Source organism: Ictalurus furcatus, chromosome 22, assembly GCF_023375685.1.
Source record: "Ictalurus furcatus strain D&B chromosome 22, Billie_1.0, whole genome shotgun sequence".
Classification (NCBI taxonomy): domain Eukaryota; kingdom Metazoa; phylum Chordata; class Actinopteri; order Siluriformes; family Ictaluridae; genus Ictalurus; species Ictalurus furcatus.
The window spans coordinates 18,697,594-18,721,650 of NC_071276.1; the positions used below are offsets into that span (position 1 = coordinate 18,697,594).

The 24,057-nt window shown below is 44.3% G+C and overlaps 1 protein-coding gene across 1 annotated transcript in view; it reads right to left on the reverse strand.

Annotated features, from left to right (window-relative positions):
• srrm4 (serine/arginine repetitive matrix 4) overlaps positions 1 to 24,057 on the reverse strand; it is a 75,875-nt gene that overhangs the window by 25,720 nt on the left and 26,098 nt on the right. Inside the window, exon 2 of the mRNA XM_053610832.1 lies at positions 2,054 to 2,194. Coding sequence (XP_053466807.1) covers positions 2,054 to 2,194 — 141 coding nt within the window. The remainder of the gene's footprint in view (positions 1 to 2,053; positions 2,195 to 24,057) is intronic.

The window sequence follows — 24,057 nt, forward strand, 5'->3', positions numbered from 1 at the left end:
GTGACCCGCTGACCTTCTGGAAAACAATACGAAGCCTGTTTATCACCAGCACAGCGAGGCTTTTATTCGCCGGCGTGTCTCGAGATCTGAAATCGCCCGTCCGTCAGGGTCGTCCCCGTCCGAAATCGAGACGACCGAGAGCTGCTTTTATTTAATCACGACTCGGTTATATTAGATTAGGGTTTCGAAACGATCCTCACCTCTGTAAGTCCGCTTCAGCGAGTTCTAATTGGCTGAAAAAAACAACCACACGACACTTTTAAAAAGAAAGTGAATTAGGGATTTTTGTGACAAGTGACGGCGTTACCTCTGACCGTTACAAAGCTCTGGCACTGGAGACTCCTTCCATACATGCTACATACACGTCTCCTCACGGAAACCCATCCTTCCAGGATTTCACCATTTCGCGCTCGCAGAAACGAACGCGGAACCGAGCAAATATTCCGAGTAGCGTGCGAGTCTTCAAAACGGCCGCAGATTCGTGCCGAGACACGGCGCGTGACGTCATCGCGACGCGCCGTCCATCCGAAGCTCTCTTCGCTTCACGTGCGCCGAACACGAGGGCAGCAGAAACGTCTCGTTTACCGACAAACATCGCCGCGAAAGAGCACGGGAACGGTTTCGTACGACCGCGATTTCGCCGATTCGAGTAGTTTTCCGCAACAACAACAACAACAAAAAAACGCACCAAAAAACTCGCGAATTTTTTAAAGAACGAAAAAAATAAATAAATAAAAAAACGCGGCAAAATCGATCATTCTTGGCCGGCACCGATCACGAAAAACAAAATGAAACCTCTCTGTGAAATCCCGTACGGACTCCTGTCCCGGAATACGAGTTTTTCCCTGTTAGATAACGAGGTTTTAATATAAAGCTGTGATTTATGGCTGCATTACTCTCATGGCTGCTTTTATGGAACATGAATCAACACCCCCTGACAGATTTATGCCAGAATTCAGGCGTAAAGCTAACGAATACGATATAATAATAATCTAGTTAAATAAATACACCTGCATTAACTAGTCCACGCAGATTAGATTAGATTAGATATAAAGTGTGTAGACGTGGACGCCGAGACGGCTTTGACGACTGCTGAAGATTCTCTCTTTTCACCGAGTGACGAAACTAATCATGAGCACGAGCTGTAATTTCATTTATTCACAACTGTGAGATACATTTTTAGAAGAGAGAGAGAGAGAGAGAGAGAAAGAGAGAGAGAAATGAAATAAGAAAAAAAAAATCAACCACGCTGTTCGCTTTGAACCTATCGCAGGGATTACGCCGAGTCTGAATCGATTACCTACTCGCGCCCGAGTGTTTTTTTTTATTTTTTCTTCACTCCGGCAGGTGCGAAACGAGGGAGAGAACCTCTCCGGTCTTTAAAATTCTCAGCCGCACCTGAGCGCCGGCGCTGTGGAGGCCAGATAAGAGTGTTTGTGCTTGCCGCCGGCGGTTTTTCGAAAGTTTTCCTTTCCCCCGATTGTGAGGACGGATTTCTCCGGCTGTCGCGACTCGCACGCGTCGGAAATGAAATGCACATGGCGAATATGGAAAAGCGGCGGAGGCGCGGATAGACTCGCAAATGAAGTCTGAGAGCACGAGCGTAAAATACGAATCAAACAAACGATGAGACGCGAGCGTATAGGTGTGGGTTGAAGCTTTTATTCTGCTCGCTTGCTTTCCCACCGAGATTAAATATCGGTTTAATCGCTCTTAAGGTTTAAAGCTGTCGGGATCGAAGTGTTCAATTATTTGGAGAGCGAATGACACAAAAAAAAAAAAGAGAAAAGTTTATCAGCAGGAGGTTTGAAAATCACGTGAAGACGTGTGGCATCACGTGTGGATTTTAAATGTCAGCGTGATTAACTAAACACCGAGGGAGGTCGTATTGATGGAGTGTTACTCCGCATAGAAATGAGCAGGTCGTCTGAGATGATGTGCAGGGTGCTTCTGTGTCTTCCTGATACAGTGAAACGTTTAGATTAAACATGGCGTTTAGGTTAAGAGCATCGTGTGCATCGTGTGCTATACGCGGTCGGTTTCTAAAGCAGACCTGGGGCAGCGACGGCGACTGTGACGTTTACGCCCTCGGTGTTTCCTGTGCCTCTTCTTCTCCGTCTCCTTCACTTCCGGCTCCTCTCGCAGGGATTTGGTCTCGCCGGGTTTCGCAGTAACACATACTGACGTCTCCAACCTGCACGACAAGAGAGCGACAGAGCTGACACCGTGTTCTTTTAATAAATATTTCTGTTTTTAAAAAGCAAAAATATTCTCAGTACCTGCAACACACAAAATGTATTATGTCACATAATTTGCATATCCATACAGTACTTATTTACTTATTGCGACATATTTACATATTCCTTTCTATTCCTAATTTGGATCTGACAACTTACATATTTGCATTTTTTTTTACATATTTACATATTTCTTTCTATTCCTAATTTGGACGTTACAACCTACATATTTGCATATTTCGACATATTTACATATTCCTTTCTATTCCTAATTTGGACATGACACCTTACATATTTGCATATTTCAACATATTTACATATTCCTTTCTATTCCTTATTTGGACGTTACAACCTACATATTTGCATATTTCTACATATTTACATATTCCTTTCTATTCCTTATTTGGACGTTACAACCTACATATTTGCATACTTCTACATATTTACATATTCCTTTCTATTCCTAATTTGGACATGACACCTTACATATTTGCATGTTTTTGCATATTTACATATTTCTTTCTATTCCTAATTTGGACGTTACAACCTACATACTTGCATATTTTTGCATATTTACATATTTCTTTCTATTCCTAATTTGGACCTTACAACCTACATATTTGCATATTTCAACATATTTACATATTCCTTTCTATTCCTAATTTGGACATGACACCTTACATATTTGCATATTTTTGCATATTTACATATTCCTTTCTATTCCTAATTTGGACATGACACCTTACATACCTTACATAAGCGTGCAAATCTGCATGCTTTTCCGATGTACGGACATGATCCGCTCCAGATTTCCCTCTCGGAATCCTTGCAATATGTCTTACAATAGAAATGTACGTGTTTTGTACATCACAGACACACTGTCTGCACTTTGGTTGCAGAAATCTTATTAGATTCAATTCTGAGTCCCAGATTATCTGGCAACCCTGTCATTAACTGCGCTGTCCTCTGCTCCTCCCTTGATGATGGGGCAGAGTGATTCTGGCCCCAATGGGCCTTGATTAGTGCATGTTGCAGTTCACATATCTGACCACTAGGTGCAATTATAACTCTATGGAGATAAATGCGATAAATCAACAGAACATTAATCACTCAACACAGGTAACTAGTATTTCAACGAAACTGAAAATGTTGAGTAGCTGATCCATGTACACGCGTGATCTACCGCCGCTGTGTTGTGACAAGTTCGCTAGCTAATAGCTGCAAATGAGCTAATTAGCCGTGTGCTTCAGTAAAAGGGGGACGGTTAGATCTTTGAGCTCCGAATTAGATGGAAATCTGAACTTGATTATTTTTCTTTAGGCAGTCTAATGAAGGGCTGCGTACCGGATGTTAGTGTAGGTGTTTGTGCGTCTCTGTCTCATTGTGTGTGTGCGTGTGTGTCTGATTGTAATGACAGGTTAATTATTCTCTCCGGTTAAGCACTGATTTCCTCTCTGTCTTCCTGCTGGAGGATGTAGTGTGTCCTCTCTCACCTCTGAATTAGCGAGGGCAGGACAGAATCACACTAATAACAGCCTACCACGCACACACACACACACACACACACACACACACACACACATACATACATGCAACCCCGTCTGTGTTCGGTTACGCTGGGTAGTTAAGTGACGTTCAGATCCAGAGGTGCTGCTGTGATTCTACTCAGATTTGTGCTTGTATCAGACTCAGCGCTGATCCTGCAGCATGATTTCCCCCCTCACTGCACTGTAATCTCTCTCAGTGGGGCTCTAGTGTGTGTGTGTGTGTGTGTGTGTGTGTGTGTGTTGTTGTTGTTGTTGTCATGGTTGTGCATGACTCATGGCTCTTGCCTCAGGTCGCCCTTGATTCACTGCCATGAAGTGCTGAGAGAGAGCGAGAGAGACAGTGGGAGAGAGACAGAGACAGGCAATGGGACAGAGTGACAGAGAGACAGAGAGAGAGAGAGACAGAGAGAGAGAGAGAAAATGGGAGAAAGAAATAGACTAAGCGAATGAAAGAGAAACAGTGCAAGGGAAAGACAGAGCGACAGACAGTAGGAGAGAGAGACGGATAAACAGGCAGTGGGAGAGAGAGAGACAGACAGTAGGAAAGAGAGAGACGGATAAACAGGCAGTGGGAGAGAGAGAGACGGAGAGTAGGAAAGAGAGAGCAAGGGAGACAGACAGTAGGAGAGAGAGACACACATACAGTAGGAGAGAGAGAGGGACAGAGAGACAGACAGTAGGAGAGAAAGAGGGACAGAGAGACAGACAGTAGAAGAGAGACAGAGACACAGACAGTAGGAGAGAGAGAGGGACAAAGAGACAGACAGTAGGAGAGAAAAAGGGACAGAGAGACAGACAGACAGTAGGAGAGAGACACAGAGAGACAGACAGTAGGAGAGAGACACAGAGAGACAGACAGTAGGAGAGAGACACAGAGAGACAGACAGTAGGAGAGAGAGACAGACAGTAGGAGAGAGACACAGAGACACAGACAGTAGGAGAGAGAGAGGGACAGAGAGACAGACAGTAGGAGAGAGACACAGAGACACAGACAGTAGGAGAGAGAGAGGGACAGAGAGAGAGACAGTAGGAGAGAGAGACAGACAGTAGGAGAGAGAGAGGGACAGATAGACAGACAGTAGGAGAGAGAGAGAGAAAGACAGTAGGAGGGACAGAGAGACAGACAGTAGGAGAGAGAGAGGGACAGAGAGACAGACAGTAGGAGAGAGACGGACAGTAGGAGAGAGAGAGAGACAGTAGGAAAGAGAGAGGGACAGAGAGACAGACAGTAGGAGACAGACAGTAGGAGAAAGAGAGGGACAGAGAGACAGACAGTAGGAGACAGACGGACAGTAGGAGAGAGAGAGGAACAGAGAGACAGACAGTAGGAGACAGACAGTAGGAGAAAGAGAGGGACAGAGAGACAGACAGTAGGAGACAGACGGACAGTAGGAAAGAGAGAGGAACAGAGAGACAGACAGTAGGAGACAGACAGTAGGAGAAAGAGAGGGACAGAGAGACAGACAGTAGGACAAAGAGAGGGACAGAGAGACAGACAGTAGGAGAAAGAGAGGGACAGAGAGACAGACAGTAGGAGAGAGACGGACAGTAGGAGAGAGAGAGGGACAGAGAGACAGACAGTAGGAGAGAGAGGGACAGAGAGACAGACAGTAGGAGAGAGGGACAGAGAGACAGACAGAAGGAGAAAGAGAGGGACAGAGAGACAGACAGTAGGAGAGAGAGAGGGACAGAGAGACAGACAGAAGGAGAAAGAGAGGGACAGAGAGACAGACAGAAGGAGAGAGGGACAGAGAGACAGACAGAAGGAGAGAGAGAGGGACAGAGAGACAGACAGAAGGAGAAAGAGAGGGACAGAGAGACAGACAGAAGGAGAGAGGGACAGAGAGACAGACAGAAGGAGAGAGAGAGGGACAGAGAGACAGACAGAAGGAGAGAGGGACAGAGAGACAGACAGAAGGAGAGAGAGAGGGACAGAGAGACAGACAGAAGGAGAAAGAGAGGGACAGAGAGACAGACAGAAGGAGAGAGAGAGGGACAGAGAGACAGACAGAAGGAGAAAGAGAGGGACAGAGAGACAGACAGAAGGAGAAAGAGAGGGACAGAGAGACAGACAGTAGGAGAGAGAGGGACAGAGAGACAGACAGAAGGAGAAAGAGAGGGACAGAGAGACAGACAGAAGGAGAGAGAGAGGGACAGAGAGACAGACAGAAGGAGAAAGAGAGACACAGAGAGACAGACAGAAGGAGAGAGAGAGGGACAGAGAGACAGACAGAAGGAGAAAGAGAGGGACAGAGAGACAGACAGAAGGAGAAAGAGAGGGACAGAGAGACAGACAGAAGGAGAAAGAGAGGGACAGAGAGACAGACAGAAGGAGAGAGAGAGGGACAGAGAGACAGACAGAAGGAGAAAGAGAGGGACAGAGAGACAGACAGAAGGAGAAAGAGAGGGACAGAGAGACAGACAGTAGGAGAGAGAGGGACAGAGAGACAGACAGAAGGAGAAAGAGAGGGACAGAGAGACAGATGATGGAGATGGAGATGATGAAAGGAAAAAAACATAAGAGTGGAAAAGTCACAACCTGAGCATGAAGACAAGAATATCGATATCCGAACTATCACCTCTATCTCACACACACACACACACACACACACACACACACACACTGTCTATGGGATGAAATGTGTTTAGATGGAAAAGCGTGTACATTAGAGAGAATGAACAAAGTGTGAAATGAAGCTGGATTTATTTAAAACAGCTGAGAGAGATAATCAATCAAACAAATCAACCATAATTACTACAAACTTGTGTGTGTGTGTGTGTGTGTGTGTGTGTGTGTGTGTGTAAAATGGTTTTCCCTACATCGTGATAAACTGCACCACTAAACACTAATAGTTAGAGTGTAGAGACACTGATAAAGAAATCCTACAGTCACCACGGTAACGCAATAAAAACCTCCTGAAGCTGACTCGAACCGTCATTTTATGGGTGGTGTAAAACGCCAGGATGAAGCGAGGATCAAAGCGGCGGTATGAAAATATAAATCTGGTACAAACGTTCGCTCTGATGATTCATCTTCATTTCTGCAGTAAATAACAAGAGCTGTGAAACCATCAGCAAAACCTGGCAGGAGGTTCAGTCAAAACAATATGGCCGCCAGCGACTGGGCACTGTGATATTCTCACACACACACACACGCACACACACACACACACACACACACAGACACGTGGGAAATGAAGATGAGCTGAAGAATGGCAGGCTGAGATTAAAAATAAATTCCGAATCGTTCCATCTCCGAGGCTCTGAAATAATTACCTGCTTTGATGTGTAATGATTTAGTGTTGAGGGAAACGGCAGGAGGATTGGCATCGGGTTTAGAAAAGCATCATGGGAGCAGAGAGAAAACCTCAGCTACGCACATGACAAAGTTTTAATATGATTTTTTAAATTTATCCTCGTCAAAACCCCACTCTGTATTTCCCCAATGATTAAAGCGGCAGATGAAGTTAATTATTTTCTTTAAAATATTTAGTGTTTTATTCCTCTTGTACCACAACAGTCATGTTATAGACACTTATTCAACACATTCTGACCAATCAGATCAAAGAATTCAGCATAAATCAATTAATTAACACCTTCTGACCAATCAGATTCAAGAATTCAACATAAAGAACTTCTGACCAATCAGATTCAAGAATTCAGCATAAAGAACTTAATCAACATCTTCTGACCAATCAGATTCAAGAATTCAGCATAAAGAACTTCTGACCAATCAGATTCAAGAATTCAGCATAAAGAACTTAATCAACATCTTCTGACCAATCAGATTCAAGAATTCAGCATAAAGAACTTCTGACCAATCAGATTCAAGAATTCAGCATAAAGAACTTCTGACCAATCAGATTCAAGAATTCAGTGTAAATCAATTAATTAACACCTTCTGACCAATCAGATTCAAGAATTCAGTATAAATCAATTAATTAACACCTTCTGACCAATCAGATTCAAGAATTCAACATAAAGAACTTAATCAACATCTTCTGACCAATCAGATTCAAGAATTCAACATAAAGAACTTAATCAACATCTTCTGACCAATCAGATTCAAGAATTCAACATAAAGAACTTAATCAACATCTTCTGACCAATCAGATTCAAGAATTCAGCGTAAAGAACTTCTGACCAATCGGATTCAAGAATTCAGCATAAAGAACTTCTGACCAATCAGATTCAAGAATTCAGCATAAAGAACTTCTGACCAATCAGATTCAAGAATTCAGCATAAAGAACTTCTGTCCAATCAGATTCAAGAATTCAGTATCAGAAATCTTTAATTCAAAACAAATGCCAAGTTAATTATAATAAACTATAATGATGATGTGATTGGTTGATCACATTTTTAACATAAGCCCCGCCCTTTTACATGTCCCCCTCGACTGAAGTAATTTTTTTTTTTTAAATGATTTTCTACAACCCTTAATGTTTCTTCAGTTGTTCTTCTGAGGAAACCTCTAGAATGTTCTATGCAGAACCCTATTACAGTGTGTTCTTTTACCAGAAAGGGTTCTGAGGGAGCTAAGAAATCTTAATTATCAAAAAAATAACCTTGAAGACGTCGGGGCCCTGTGTGTGCGGAGTTTGCATGTTCTCCCCGTGCTGCGGGGGTTTCCTCCGGGTACTCCGGTTTCCTCCCCCAGTCCAAACACATGCATGGTAGGCTGATCGGCGTGTCTAAAGTGTCCGTAGTGTATGAATGGGTGTGTGAATGTGTATGTGATTGTGCCCTGTGATGGACTGGCACCCTGTCCGGAGTGTACCCCGCCTTGTGCCCCATGCTCCCTGGGATAGGCTCCAGGTTCCCCCGCGACCCTGAAAAGGATAAGCGGTAGAAGATGGATGGATGGATGGATGACCTTGAAGAAATCTTTCACTTTAAGAAGTATGTACTGAATTGTGTAGGACTTGATTTCAGACGCAGCAGTGCGAGGGCCACCACACACACACACACACACACACACACACACACACACACACACACTGTTTGCGCAGGGCCCATCCCGCACTATTAGCCCTGTCGTATTCACAGCTGAGCGATTGGTAATGGTTATGATAAAAAATGAGCGAGGGAGTGATAATGAAGGGGAGAGCAGATGACGGAGTGTGTTCATTAAATCCCTCTGCGGCGGCCGTTAACACCGGGAGGAGGGTGCTGTTCATTTTACACTCAGCTTATGGTAGATTTTACAGCGTGGAGTAATGCAGGCATAAGTGAATAAACAAGTCCTCATAATAAACAACAACATATTAGAATATTAATAATAGATATGACTATAAACCTGTTTGAAATCGTTGTCTGTTTAAATGTAAACAAAACTCACCTGCACACACTGTTTATTCAGTCCATGAGCAGAAGTGTTCACATCGATTATCAAAAATGTAAAGCTGTCATTACAGCACGTTACTCCATGTTGATCAACTCCTGAACTCTGCTCTCTGGCATCCTGACAGGCACTTTGTCCTAAATTTATCAGAACATTTAGAAACAAAAGTTCTATCATGCTTTACATGAAAGTAGTGAAAACACTGCTGCTCTCGCTTCCTCTAGTGCCTCGTTATCTGGCTCTCTCTGTCTCTTTCTGCTTCTCTGTCTCCCTCTGCCTCTTTCTGCCTCTCTCTCTGCCACTTCTCCACCTTTCTGTCTATTTCTGCCTCTCTCTCTGCCACTCTCTCGCCTTTCTGTCTCTCTCTGTCTTTCTGCCTCTCTCTGTCTCTCTCTCATGCCTTTCTGTCTCTCTCTCTGTCTCTTTCTGCCTCTCTATCTCCCTCTGCCTCTGCCCCTCTCTCTGCCTTTCTGTCTCTCTCTGCCTCACCATCTCTCTCTCTGCCTCTCCGTCTCTCTCTCTTTCTGCCTTTCTGTCTCTCTCTCTGCCTCGCCATCGCTCTCTCTGCCACTCCGTCTCTCTCTGTCTCTTTCTGCCTCTGTCTCTCTCTCTGCCTTTCTGCCTCTCGCTCTGCCTCTCCATCTCTCTCTGTCTCTTTCTGCCTCTCTATCTCCCTCTGCCTCTGCCCCTCTCTCTGCCTTTCTGTCTCTCTCTGCCTCGCCATCTCTCTCTCTGCCTCTCCGTCTCTCTCTCTTTCTGCCTTTCTGTCTCTCTCTGCCACTCCATCTCTCTCTCTGTCTCTTTCTGCCTCTGTCTCTCTCTCTCAACCTTTCTGTCTCTCGCTCTGCCTCTCCATCTCACTCTGTCTCTTTCTGCCTCTCTGTCTCTCTCTCTGCCTCTCCGTCTCTCTCTCTGCCTCTTTGTCCCTCTCTGTCTCTCCATCTCTCTCTCTCTCCCTCTCTCTCTCAGAATACTTGTCACTCCATTTCTCTCATCCTGTCTCCTTGTCTCTCTCTCTCTCTCTGCCTCTGTCTCTATGTCCCTGTCTCTCTCTCTCTTGGTCTCTCTCTCTGCGAATACTTGTCACTCCATTTCTCTCATCCTGTCTCCTTGTCTCTCTGTCTCTCTCTTTCCATCGGTCTCGCTTTCGGTCTCCCTGTCTCTCTTTCGCTCTCTCTCTGCCTCTCCGTCTCTCTCACACACACTTACAACAGCAGATGTGACGAGCAATCCGCTGAAGCGCTTTCCGCTCGGCAGCGCTCCATAATCATATTCCAGAAAGATCAGCACGTCAGTCACACTGAAACCATCGAAAAGTAGCCGAGCACGACCGAAAAGCAAAGCGACACGACGTCCGCTCCGAATCGTGTAGGAAGTAATATTGACACTTTTTGACACCTCCATTCCCCTCGCGCTTCGGTTTCCTTCTTTAAACACGAAGTGGAACGCGGAAAGGGTTTTGCACTAATCGTTTGTTTTCAGAGAGATAACGTCCTCTCGGTTCACGACCGTACATCTGGCGATGAAAACGTCCCGCGGTGGGAATTTCGATGATGAAGGTTGCTTACGTGACATCAGCGACGGACGCTGAACACGACCTGTAGAGTGAATATTATCGAAGCTGTTAGCAGAGAGTTTTCCTCTTTGTCTGTACAGTATGCAAAGTGCGTTCTGCCATTAATGATGACGAGAGGAACTCGGGGGACATCCTGGATGGAGGGGGTTCAATCGAACACACACCCATTCACACACTATGGACAATTTGGAAATGCCGACCAGCCTGCAGGTCTCTGGACTGGGGGAGGAAACTGGAGTACCCGGAGGAAACCCCTGAAGCGTGGAGAGAACATGCAAGCTCCATGAACACAGTGCAGAGACAGTATTCGAACCCCCAGCCCTGGAGGTACAAGGCAAAAGGCCACACCTTGTCTTTTAGTGTGTCTGGACACACTAGACTGAATACATATTTTTCACTGTCTTGAAAACAGCTCCATGAAAAGTGGGTTGCGTCGCCGCCTCATAGGTCCAGGTTCTCTGGTTCGACCTTGATCTCAGGTCTATATGGAGTTTCACAAGTTCTCCTCAAATCCCCGCTGGGTTCTCGAATTTCCTCCCATTTTCCGAAAACATGCCTGTAGGATGGACTGACATCCCATTCGGAAGGTATTCCCGGCTCACAGCTCGGGCTGTGTTCCCGATCCACTGCGACCCGGACCGTTCGCTTGACCGTCGGTCGACGGTTACTCAGCCAAGCTTTTGAAAACTAACAAAGGGTGTGATCGGATTTGAAGCTGAATTACCGTAAATCATGTAATAGCACACGGTGTGCCTATTCAAAGTAAGCTGATCATAAAATCATAATGCATATAAGTCACAAAATGGCGTCTTATATTCTGGAAAATACATTAATTGACGGAAAAGTCTTGAGGGAGACGTGAAATCACTGCAGCAGACGTTAATATGTGGAATACACAAAGGTAATCTCTAAATCCCAAACGAATGAGGTTTCAGGTGGAAACAGGGAGATGGTGTGTGTGTGTGTGTGTGTGTGTGTGTGTGTGTGTGTGTGTGTGTGTGTGTGAGAGAGAGAGAGAGAGAGAGAGAGAATGGGCCGTTCTATTTCTTGCTATGTTATGAGAGGACATGAAGGATTTACAGCCAATTCTGGCAGATTTGAATCTCTGATCCCTCTGCATCATCTCTCTTCCACCTCCTCAGGGTTATATGAAACTTGAAAACTCATTTCTGCTGTCTGTATTTGGGTCCAAAACTCGGAGTGCACTTCCAACTATTATTACAGCGAGCTTCAAAACACTTTTACACGTGCTGTTTACACGTGATTCTCCATCACTCTTCACTAATAACAGTCCAAAAACATGCGCATCGACTGAGAGCAGGAGGCGAGATGATGCACATCACCTGAAAAAGCTAGACAATAATGTTTCATTTGAGTAAAAAATGTGTTGTGTAATAGTTTTGACAATTATGAAGATGATTAATAAAGCATGTGTGTTGTGTGGTGGAAAAAAACAAAGCAGTATAGTGTCTTCTCTTTTAAATAAAAAGTATGAAGATAATAAACGTAGGCTGTTTAGGCTGGGAGTAGTGTGTATTTTGTCTTCACAAACAATATGATGTGCAAACATTACTAATGATCAGAAGAATCAAAGATACATTTAAAGCAGCCAACAGGGAATATAATTCAGTACAAAGTGTCCAATTTTAACTTGAAAGCACTGTTAGATTTCAGAAGTAGTAGGACACACCTCCTTTTAATGAGATTGACAGGCACAAAAGCCACAGCTCCTTTTAATGAGATTGACAGGCACAAAAGCCACACCTCCTTTTAATGAGATTGACAGGTACAGAAGCCACACCCCCTTTTACTGACATTGACAGGTGCAAAGGCCACATCTCATTTTACTGAGATTGACAGGCAAAGAGGCCACACCTCCTTTTACTGGGATTGACAGGCACAGAGGCCACACCTCCTTTTACTGAGATTGACAAGCAGAAAGGGCACACCTCCTTTTACTGAGATTGACAGGTACAAAAGCCACACCTCCTTTTTATGAGATTGACAAGCAGAAAGGGCACACCTCCTTTTACTGAGATTGACAGGTACAAAAGCCACACCTCCTTTTTATGAGATTGACAAGCACAAAGGCCATACCTCCTTTTACTGACATTGACAGGTGCAGAAGCCACACCTCCTTTTACTGACATTGAATAGCCCAGAGGCCACACCTCCTTTTACTGACATTGAATGGCCCAGAGGCCACACCTCCTTTTACTGAGACTGAAATGTCCAGAGGCCACACCTCCTTTTACTGAAAGTGAATGGCCCAGAGGCCACGCCTCCTTTTACTGAGACTGAATGGCCCAGAGGCCACTCCTCCTTTTACTGAAAGTGAATGGCCCAGAGGCCACGCCTCCTTTTACTGAGACTGAATGGCCCAGAGGCCACACCTCCTTTTACTGAAAGTGAATGGCCCGGAGGCCACGCCTCCTTTTACTGAGACTGAATGGCCCAGAGGCCACACCTCCTTCACATATACATTTCACATACACACTATCCAGCATAATCCATGATCTCAAGTCGCTCTATTCACAAGCGCCCCTGGTTTCTTCTGTAATTTCTGCTTGGTCGATGAAACAGAGTGACGTAGTGGCTCGATTAATTTCCTTTATCACGGAAAGCACAAAGAGTAATTATGGCCAAGTACAGTGCGTCGTGCTCCCTCCATCCATCACGCTAAACAACCCGTCGCTCTTTACAATCACTTCCTCCGAAAACACAACAAATGAGCTCCTCTCACTCGACCTGTGACTTTCCCTCCTACTCAAGGAAATCATAATTGGCCAACAAGAGCACGCACGCTCGTTCAAGACACCCATTCTCCCCTGCAAAAACGATTCCCTGCAGATGCATGATGGGATAAGAGTGCTAGTCTTAACAATACCTAATCACTGCTAAGCCACTCGGAGATGGAGGCTGGAGGGTCAAGCTGAGAAATCGGCGGTGCATTAAATAACGACTGTAAGGAGTGTGTTGGCGTTTTGGTACTTAGCGTTCTCTCAGCTTACTGACAGCTGCTACATACACCCCGCTGTTTTATACAATAGTGTCTGATTTACCGTCTCACCACGGCGACGACGCTGAAAACTCGCCCCTTTCTTTTCCATCTAGCTGCACAATGATTTGTACTAAGCGCTGGACTTTAGTGAATCTCATTCCGAAAGTGTGTATCTTTCTTATTTGTCCCTCTCTGTATCACTCTATCACGTCTTGACAACGCAATGGAATCGCCTACGACATGATACGATTTCAATTCTTAAGGCAATGTTTTGATATTTGTCGATACCACATAATCTGCCATGATACCGTGTGATTCGATTTAGTATCCTCCAATCAACACGTGACCACCTTCGTTCAGACTCCGGGCTAGGCCGCACTGTTCATTTGCGAAGAGCAATGACTTAAAGACAGACTATTTTAAGTATCTGAGCTAGCAAAACAAAATCGCCTCGCTAGCCTCACGGCGTTATTCCTCAGTTTATATGAAAAACTTAGCTACAGTATGGACAGACTGAGCTGTTCAAAATTCAGATGTTAAATCAGCAGGGATGACTTGAACTCTCTCTCGCTCTCGCTTTCGTACACACACACACACTCGCAGATTAAAATTCATACCGGCCGCACTTGAGCTCGGCGCAGCAGATTGTAATTACATGTGTTACAAAACAGCGCTAAAGTGTGCGAGGGTAACGCGAGGTCGGGAGGGAATTAGTTCTGGGAGAGAGCCAGACATTCTCCCTGATTGTATCGACACCCCTGCTATGCACTGTGTCTTAGCAACATGCTTTTCTTCTTTCGTTTTTTTTATTATTATTGCTGTGTGCTCATGTGTTCTGGACTCCAAAGTTGTGATTTTAATCGCCGCCTTGTGTTGTCTGAGTTTTGCCAAATGTAAGATGGACTCGGTCATTAAATGTCAAAAAGCAGCCAATGTAATCGTATTGGGACTGGCAGTCGTGTGATGGAAATAAGCAAACACCGTGGCGTAGTCCTGCCAATTCGTATCTGGTCTGACTGTGTGAGGTTCATCCAAATACGATCATAACATTAACCAACTGGACTTACGTTATTCAGCTTCTCCCCCCCCCTCGATTTATAAATGTAAGCTACGGTAGGCCGTGTGAATACAAAGACCAGTCTTCAACATCTTCAAAAGTAAATTTAACAAGTCTGACATTTCCAGATGGCTAGCAAGCTGGAGCAGAATCCAATTTGTTGATAAAGTAGTGCCTAGCAGACAGCCTGGTCAGATGCGAGACATTTGCAATATTGCCTTTATGCATATAAATTATATAAATTATTTATGTTCTGCAAGAATGAAACAGTCGAGGCTGTAAACAAGTTTTGAGACGTGGATATGAAACTTCCAATACTGCTTCAAATGCAAAGATTAAAGATTGAATTCCATGAAATATTACTTTTCAGGAGCAACTGTGTGACTGTGTGAGTTAATAATTATTCTTAACTTGCTGTAAACATAGATAGTAAGTTACTATACTTAGAATACTAGTTGTCAAATGTTGTCAAGTTGACCAAGACTCAGCAATGAGACCAGGATTTATGAGTAAGGACACCAAGACTCTGAGTAATGAGACCAAGACCAAGACTCTTGAGTAATGAGGTCCAGACCAAGTACAGAGACCGAGATCAAGATTCTTGAGTACTGGGACCCAGACCAATACACTGAGTAATGAGGCCCACACCAAGACTCTTGAGTACTGAGACCAAGATCAAAACTCTTGAGTAATGAAAAAACCTCTGAGTAATGAGACCAAGACTCTGAGGGATGAGACCCAAAACAAAAAGAATTTGTGTAATGAAACCAAGACCAAGGATTCGAAGTAATGAATCCAGACCGAGACTCTGAGTAATGAGAACAACATTCTGACTAACAAGATTCAGACCAAGACTTTGAGTAAACGAGTACTGAGATCCAGACCAAGACTGAGATAAATAAGTACTGAGATCCAGACCAAGCCTGAGATAAATGAGTACTGAGATCCAGACCAAGACTGAGTAAACGAGTACTGAGATCCAGACCAAGACTGAGTAAACGAGTACTGAGATCCAGACCAAGACTTTGAGTAAACAAGTACTGAGATCCAGACCAAGCCTGAGATAAATGAGTACTGAGATCCAGACCAAGCCTGAGATAAATGAGTACTGAGATCCAGACCAAGACTGAGATAAATGAGTACTGAGATCCAGACCAAGCCTGAGATAAATGAGTACTGAGATCCAGACCAAGCCTGAGATAAATGAGTACTGAGATCCAGACCAAGCCTGAGATAAATGAGTACTGAGATCCAGACCAAGACTGAGATAAACGAGTACTGAGATCCAGACCAAGACTGAGTAAATGAGTACTGAGGTCCAGACCAAGACTGAGTAAATGAGTACTGAGGTCCAGACCAAGACTGAGATAAATGAGTACTGAGATCCAGACCAAGCCTGAGATAAATGAGTACTGAGATCCAGACCAAGCCTGAGATAAATGAGTACTGAGATCCAGACCAAGCCTGAGATAAATGAGTACTGAGATCCAGACCAAGCCTGAGATAAATGAGTACTGAGATCCAGACCAAGCCTGAGATAAATGAGTACTGAGATCCAGACCAAGCCTGAGATAAATGAGTACTGAGATCCAGACCAAGACTGAGATAAACGAGTACTGAGATCCAGACCAAGACTGAGTAAATGAGTACTGAGGTCCAGACCAAGACTGAGTAAATGAGTACTGAGGTCCAGACCAAGACTGAGATAAACCAGTACTGAGATCCAGACCAAGCCTGAGTAAACGAGTACTGAGATCCAGACCAAGCCTGAGTAAACGAGTACTGAGATCCAGACCAAGACTTTGAGTAAACGAGTACTGAGATCCAGACCAAGCCTGAGTAAACGAGTACTGAGATCCAGACCAAGACTTTGAGTAAACGAGTACTGAGATCCAGACCAAGCCTGAGTAAACGAGTACTGAGATCCAGACCAAGACTTTGAGTAAACGAGTACTGAGATCCAGACCAAGACTGAGTAAACGAGTACTGAGATCCAGACCAAGACTTTGAGTAAACGAGTACTGAGATCCAGACCAAGACTGAGTAAACGAGTACTGAGATCCAGACCAAGACTGAGATAAATGAGTACTGAGTAAATGAGTACTGAGATCCAGATCATGACTCATGAGCAAGTAATGGAGTCTCTATTGTGCCTTTTCTGGAACATGTTATAATATCTTGAATCAATAATCATTTGACTTATATCCCCAACATTAAAGATAACCTTGCCGTGTAGTGAAGTCATCAATCATTTCTCTTGTGTCTCCTGGGTCTTTCTCTTGTGTATTGAGTACAGGATGTAGACTTGATCTTTCTGCAGAATACAGGTTTCATGATGTCTATGCACCTGTTGTCAGGTAAAACCTCCTGTAAGTTGTAAGCTCAGCCTTGGTTCTTGGCCACGTGCCCTGCTCATTTTTCTCACTTGCTTCTTGTCCTGTCTCCATTTGTGTTGTGTCCTTGCGAAGCTTACATATGTAGTTATCCTGCAGCTGCGACCCACGTTTCCTAGTTTCGACTGCCCTAGTTCCTTGTTTGTCTACTTTCACTCGTTTTATTTATTTATTTATTTCCTGGCGTCGTCCTAGTTTTTCCCCGCTCCAGCCTTGGATTATTGAGTTGTCTCGAATAACCTCATAGCCTGCCGATTGTATGTCTGGACCCCTGCCACGGTCTCCGGTCTATGCCTCTCGGAAAGGTCTTAATAAAAAGACTACGCGTTTATATCCAATTACTTCTGACTGCTCTTTCATTCGACGATGTATTCACTACCGTATCATCCATGAGGATCCCTGCCTACACCAATCTCCTGTGCTCTGCCATTCCCACAGAAACTCTTCATTAGCCTTAAAGCCTGCTGTACGTTACAAGGCAAATTCATTTCATTTCGCCAACTCCTATCAGGTCGGATTCATAATGACTGCACAAACCGAAAGGGAAGAACAAGTGCACTTGGCTCGGCATGAGCTCGGCTTTGCGAGAGCGAAGGATTTGAGAGTGGAAATCAAATAGTTTTCAAGCGAGACTATCGTCTGTATTCTGTGGTGTGGGTTTGTTTCAAGGATTATTGGAATGCACTGGAGGGCTGAAGCTCTTATTTTTTCTTTTTTTTTTTTTTTTTTTGGCCTATAGATATGCAGTGAGCATCGAAAAAACATCACATTAGCATGTAAAAAAAAAAAAAAAAAAAAAATTGCAACGGTTTATAATGTCAAATGAAGTGTTCCTCTCTAAGGTATAATTTGTCCTAGAAATGACAGGATTGGAAACGCTAAGACTTTCATTCTTTATAAAAACATGCTAATTAGTAAGCTAAAATCAAGTTAGCGTTGAGTGGGCATTCAGTGTAGCAAGGAAACGGAAAAGAGGCGGGGAGGGGTGGGGGGTGGGAATGGGGGAGGGGGGGGGGTGCTTTAATTAGCTAGCTGTTTGCGATAAGCTTCAAACTCCCTGAGACACTTTCTGTCTGATTCTCAAGAAGAAAATAAAAAGAGGTACAGGGAGAACAGCGAGAGCTAATCAGTCAGCTCCGTCGCACTAATTGCAGTGGTGATGGGGGAGAAAGACAGAGCGAGAGAGAGAAAGAGCGAGAGAGCGAGAGAGAGAGAAAGAACAAGAGAGACGAGACAGAAGAACGGAGTCAGCTGGGGTTGTGTGATTGGAGTGTGGCATTTCCAAGGGTCTGCCATTAAAACGTCAGGCACGGTTCGCTGTGACAGATTTAGCTTCTCGCCATTCAGCACGAGGCTCTGCTTTTGGCAGGGGAATTTGACTGAAAAGGTTTGGAGCAAATCCACCAGCTCCATCTTAGACACAAACAGAAGCAGATGGCGAGGCTCGAGAGAAGCACGCTCTGATCTGCATTTCTGGAAGAGGAAAAAAAATAAATTCCCTTCCTTAAACAGGGACGGAAATGTAGCTGTAGTTGATTAAGGATGTGAGCGTGCTACTTTGAGAAATGCGGGGTCGGTGATGGACGCACGGAGAGCAGATTGCGTTTCAAACGTGACTACTAGCGCTGGAACGATATGACAGATTCACGCTATGATAACTCGCCAACCCCGTACTGCAGTTTTACCAAAAAAAGAATTTACACAACGTCCCAAGTGTACTACTTCTGCACTGCAGCTACGGATCTAATGTAGCAAGCAAGTAAGAGACGCTCGTAGCCTCTAGTTTATCATTACACACTCATGCTGAGGTGTTCAGTCTCAAACAGATGTGCTGATGTGGTTTCTGACTCACGGTTATGTATAAACTCTGACATACTGTTATGATGGACATCATGGGGCTAAAAACAGCTGAATAATTTTCTGCAACAGCACACAATCTGGTGTCAGTCTACAGCCTTTGCGTTAGGCTCAGGAAGGAGGCGTTTAAGGAACGCGTGGGCAGACGGGGGCTTAGTGGTTAGCACGTTCGCCTCACGCCTCCAGGTTCGGGGGTTCGATTCCCACCGCCGCCCTGTGTGTGCGGAGTTTGCATGTTCTCCCCGTGCTGCGGGGGTTTCCTCCGGGTACTCCGGTTTCCTCCCCCAGTCCAAAGACATGCACGGTAGTCTGATTGGTGTGTCTAAAGTGTCCGTAGTGTATGAATGGGTGTGTGAGTGTGTATGTGCCCTGTGATGGATTGGTACTCCATCCAGGGTGTACCCCGCCTTGTGCCCGATGCCTCCTGGGATAGGCTCCAGGTTCGCCGTGACCCTGTAGGACAAGTACTATAGGAAATGGATGGATGGATGGATGGATGGAAGACGTTTCCAGTGTTACAGGTAAATCTGTAACCTTTAAGCAAGTTTCCCACCACAGGAAAACCTTCAGGATGTCGGGGTTCTACACTTGTGTGGTTTCTCTAACATGGTGTCTCTTATACAACTTCAAGAGAGAGAAACGAGCGAGAACGTGAGAAGAACGGTGAGAACTTGTTTCATGAACGTTTGATAACAATAAACAGAACTACTAACGGATCAGCAAGATGATGTATCCAGTATGTTTTATAAATAAAAGAATGTGATCTGTGGTTTCAGAGGAATAAAACACTCCAGCGTGTGCTGTAATGGGAAGATAATCGTCCTCGGGCTGGTAACAATAACTCTGCTTCCTGTCGGGCTGCGTTGTTGTTGTTGTTGTTGTTGTTGATTATTATTTTCCATTAACAGCACTTCCCCGTGAAATGGTGTTGCTGGGAAAAAACGAGCGCGTCATTATACAGACATAGAGTTTGCACGAGAATAAACCGGTAGCTATACGGTACTTGTTTCGCTAACTGTTTAGCTACGTTAGCCTCACAGCTCCAGTACAAAACTAAAGAAGGAAACGGAATCTGATAAGCTGTATTTGGCGTATCGTAAATTGTACTTGCGACTGAATTGTTTATTTAAGGCGAGGTTGTAACCTAAACAGATAACACTAGTTATCACTTCCTAAAAGGTCAATGTTGTTCCTTGATAAATTGCAGAAGTGAACGCAAAAGCAAGCAAACTCCGTGATAATCGGAGGAGCTTACGGTTTTTCAAAAGCACCGGAGGTTTTCCGCAGATCCGGGCCGAGACGAAGAGGTCACACCATGCGTGTTCAGTCACATCCGTCTTCGGATCACGTGCGTCGAACACGAGTAAGGTCTGGTTTAACGAAATTGATGCAAAAGGTCTCGTTTACCAACAGACATCACCGCGAAAGACAATTTCGTGCAAGTGCGATTTCACCAGTTCGACTAGTTTTCCGGCAAGAAAAAAATAAAAAATCACAGAAAAACTCCGCAAGTCGCATGGCAAATTTTTTTTTTTTAAAAAAAGGAAGGCCGCGGCAATATCAAGCGTTTTTGTCCACGACGATCACATCTGCGAAATCCTGTACGGACTGTTTAATCGTAAAAGTCTTCTAATCATAAAATGACTTCCCAAAAACAAAAACCAAGAAAAAGCCTCATTTCGGTGCATAATCTCAGCTTTATACTGTAGATCTGAAGCATTCATTTTCTGCACCATGCACCATTTCATCCTTTTCTATTTTAGTTTAAATGGTTAAAATACCAATGTTTCAGACGATGCCACAATTTAATACAAGATAAAGAAATTGAATACAGCATACGCCAAATGAAATGTTAAACCCGATAGCAGCCAGACAGAGCAGAGAAAATGAGGCTGCAGCACAGACAGAGTGTAAAAGGTGAAATATCTAGACTTGGATAAGGCCAGCGAATGCAAATGGAACATATTACTTTTTTAAATTGGCCTGAACGGGAAAAGGAAACGCAGGACGGGGGAATCTGGAAGGCCAGCGCCGCTTTCCCGTCACATACACAGCCTGATCGAAACAGGAAGAATTCTTTTATACAGGACATAGGCAAGAAAGCTTAGGCGTAAGTTACACTGGGGACACTGGAGACATGTAGCTACCACTTCTTACAGTCCAGTAAAACCCTTTATATATTAGCAGAAACTCTGTTTAAACTCTCACGTCTTCAGTTTCTAGCTGATTTTGCCAACCGAGATGTTTGCATCACACACACAGGGCCGCCGGAGCAACGGGGCCGAGCTGGCATTTGACCCGGCGCTTTTCAGACTACCGGGGCGGTGACCCAGCACTTCAGGCAATAACTGACAGGTCTGCCTCGGAGGGGGGATTATTGGATTATAATCAGACCCTGGCTCCATAGCAATACATATATATATAATATATATAGTTCGTCTGTATGTTTATTTATTTATTTATTTATTTTATAGACAAATGACAGATGTACCTCTGTCATTTGTCTGTACACACAAAGATATATAATCCCATTATTGGATCATGTATTTGTTTAAAGAAAGCTACGCTCACTGGATTGTGAAGTTCTGTCTCAGAAGAGACTGTTTAATCTAAGCCACGTTGCAGGCGATGTCCGGGATTGGTTAACTGTCTGTTAAAAATAAACGGTGGTTAAAATCGGTGCGATACAAACGACTGAAAGGGGTTTGTTGTGAGTGGGCCCTCTTCAGAAAATCCAGAAGTACGCAGGGTGATGATAACGATTTCTCATGTATACGTTACGGCACATTGAAATTCTTTTCTTCGCATACCCTAGCATGTCAGGAAGTTGGGGTCAGAGCGCAGGGTCAGCCATGATACAGCGCCCCCTGGAGCAGAGAGGGTTAAGGGCTTTACTCAAGGGCCCAACAGTGACAGCTTGGCAGTGCTGGGGCTCGAACCCCCCGACCTTCTGATCAGTAACCCAGAGCCTTAACCGCCAAGCCACCACTGCCCCTTAAAGTAGGCTAACTGGCGTTAACATTGTTGATGATGAATAGCTAGATATGTAGTTCACTGATTTGTTAATTGATGTATTTATTTCATATTTATCACTTCAAGAAATAATCAAATCACGGCTAGATCAAATAATATTCTTTTGCTAACGTTAGCTAGATTAGTATATCTAGTTCATTCAGAGCTAACACTCATAATGTTTATTATTCTTTACTATTCATTATTATTTCCTACAGTATAACGCAGCAATTCGTCAACGATTAAAATGTTTACGTATTCGATTACGAAATGTTCAACTTTTAACTGTTTACAGTTACATTTAATATCGTGGAACGTCTGCAAAACAGGATAGCAAGAAGAATTTTCTCTCTTTCACGGTTAATAAGAGGGAGAGAGAAAAAAAAACCCAGCTTTTTTATGTTACGGAGAAATCGGAACACGTCCCGAACATGAACATAAACTCCTCCGTCCTGAACATGTCTGGAAGATGTCTGGAAACTTACTGACACTGGAGACTCCTTCCTCGCGTCTTTACAGGAAACCTCGTTAGGTCATGATTGGCCTTAAATTACGTGGAATGTGGAAGCCATGCCTGTAAGCCGTTACTAGAGAAACGATACGTGCATTAACATAAGCCGGCGATTTCAGAGCTGCTGTTATAGAAAATGATTCGGCACCGTCTGACCAATCAGAATCGAGAATTCTGCTGTAACGAAGACGTCATGCCCTTCGGGTCTGGATTCCAGGATTTCACAGAGATGGAGAGATGGATGTAGGTGATGAGGTGGAAATGTTCAACAGCGAGACTGGAAATGAAAACCACAGATCATTGATCATTTCTGTCCCGACTGCTCAGTCTCCCTCTCTCTCTCTCTCTCTCTCCCTCTCTCTCTCTCTCTCTCTCTGAGGAGAATGTCACTCGTGTTAGTGCGAGTCCACATCATTAAGCTGAACCCCACCTGAACAGCCCTCATTATTTCCAGCAGCAAGCACCTCTGACTTTCACTCAAAGTGTTGATTCTGCTACAGTCTAGCGAGGGAATTAAAGAGTGTGTGTAGTGCAGCAGCGTTGTATTTTCTTCTGTCTGTCTGTCTGTCTGTTTGCCTGTCTGTATGGCTGACTCTCTGGCTGTCTGTCTGTCTGTCTGGCTCTCTGTCTGTCTGTCTGTCTGTATGGCTGACTCTCTGTCTGTCTGTCTGTCAGTCTGGATCTCTGTCTGTCTGTCTGGCTGGCTGGCTCTCTGTCTGGCTGACTGTGTCTCTGTCTGTCTGTCTGTCTGTCTGTCTCTCTGTCTGTCGGGCCGTTTGTCTGTCTGGCTCGCCGTCTGTCTGTCTGTCTGTCTGTTTGCCTGTCTGTATGGCTGACTCTCTGGCTGTCTGTCTGGCTCTCTGTCTGTCTGTCTGGCTGACTGTGTCTCTGTCTGTCTGTCTGGCCGTCTGTCTGTCTCTCTGTCTGTCTGTCTGTCTGGCCGTCTGTCTGTCTGGCTGTCTGTCTGGCTCTCTGTCTGGCTGTCTGTCTGTCTGGCTGTCTATCTGGCTCTCTGTCTGGCTGTCTGGCTCAGGACGGGACAAATTTCTCCTCTGAAGCACAAAACAATGGTTACATCGTTAACATTATTACAAAAGTCTTTCCCGAAGTTTAGAAATGGTCTGGTTTTCGCACACATGTTCACACGGTGTTGTTATTGTCTGTGCCTCAGGAACAGTGTGTATTACCAGCGACACACTACGACGCATTATTAGCATTTCTTAGAACATTAGCTACTGCACGTTGTCTTCACCACACAGCTAGAAGTCATATACTGTATATCTCATATACATTCATCTCATAAACTCATTGCTGATTAGGCGCTTGGCTGAACAGACGACAGCAGTGCAATGCTGGGAAGTATTCTTCAGCGAAAACCCGTTCAATATTATTAAATAAACATGAACAATTCATTAACCATCAATTAATAAATAATTGCTGCATAAAGTTGAACCCTTTCGCGCATAAATTATTTACAAACGTATCCAGATGGGATTTTTTTCTTGCTTAAAATCGCATGAACAT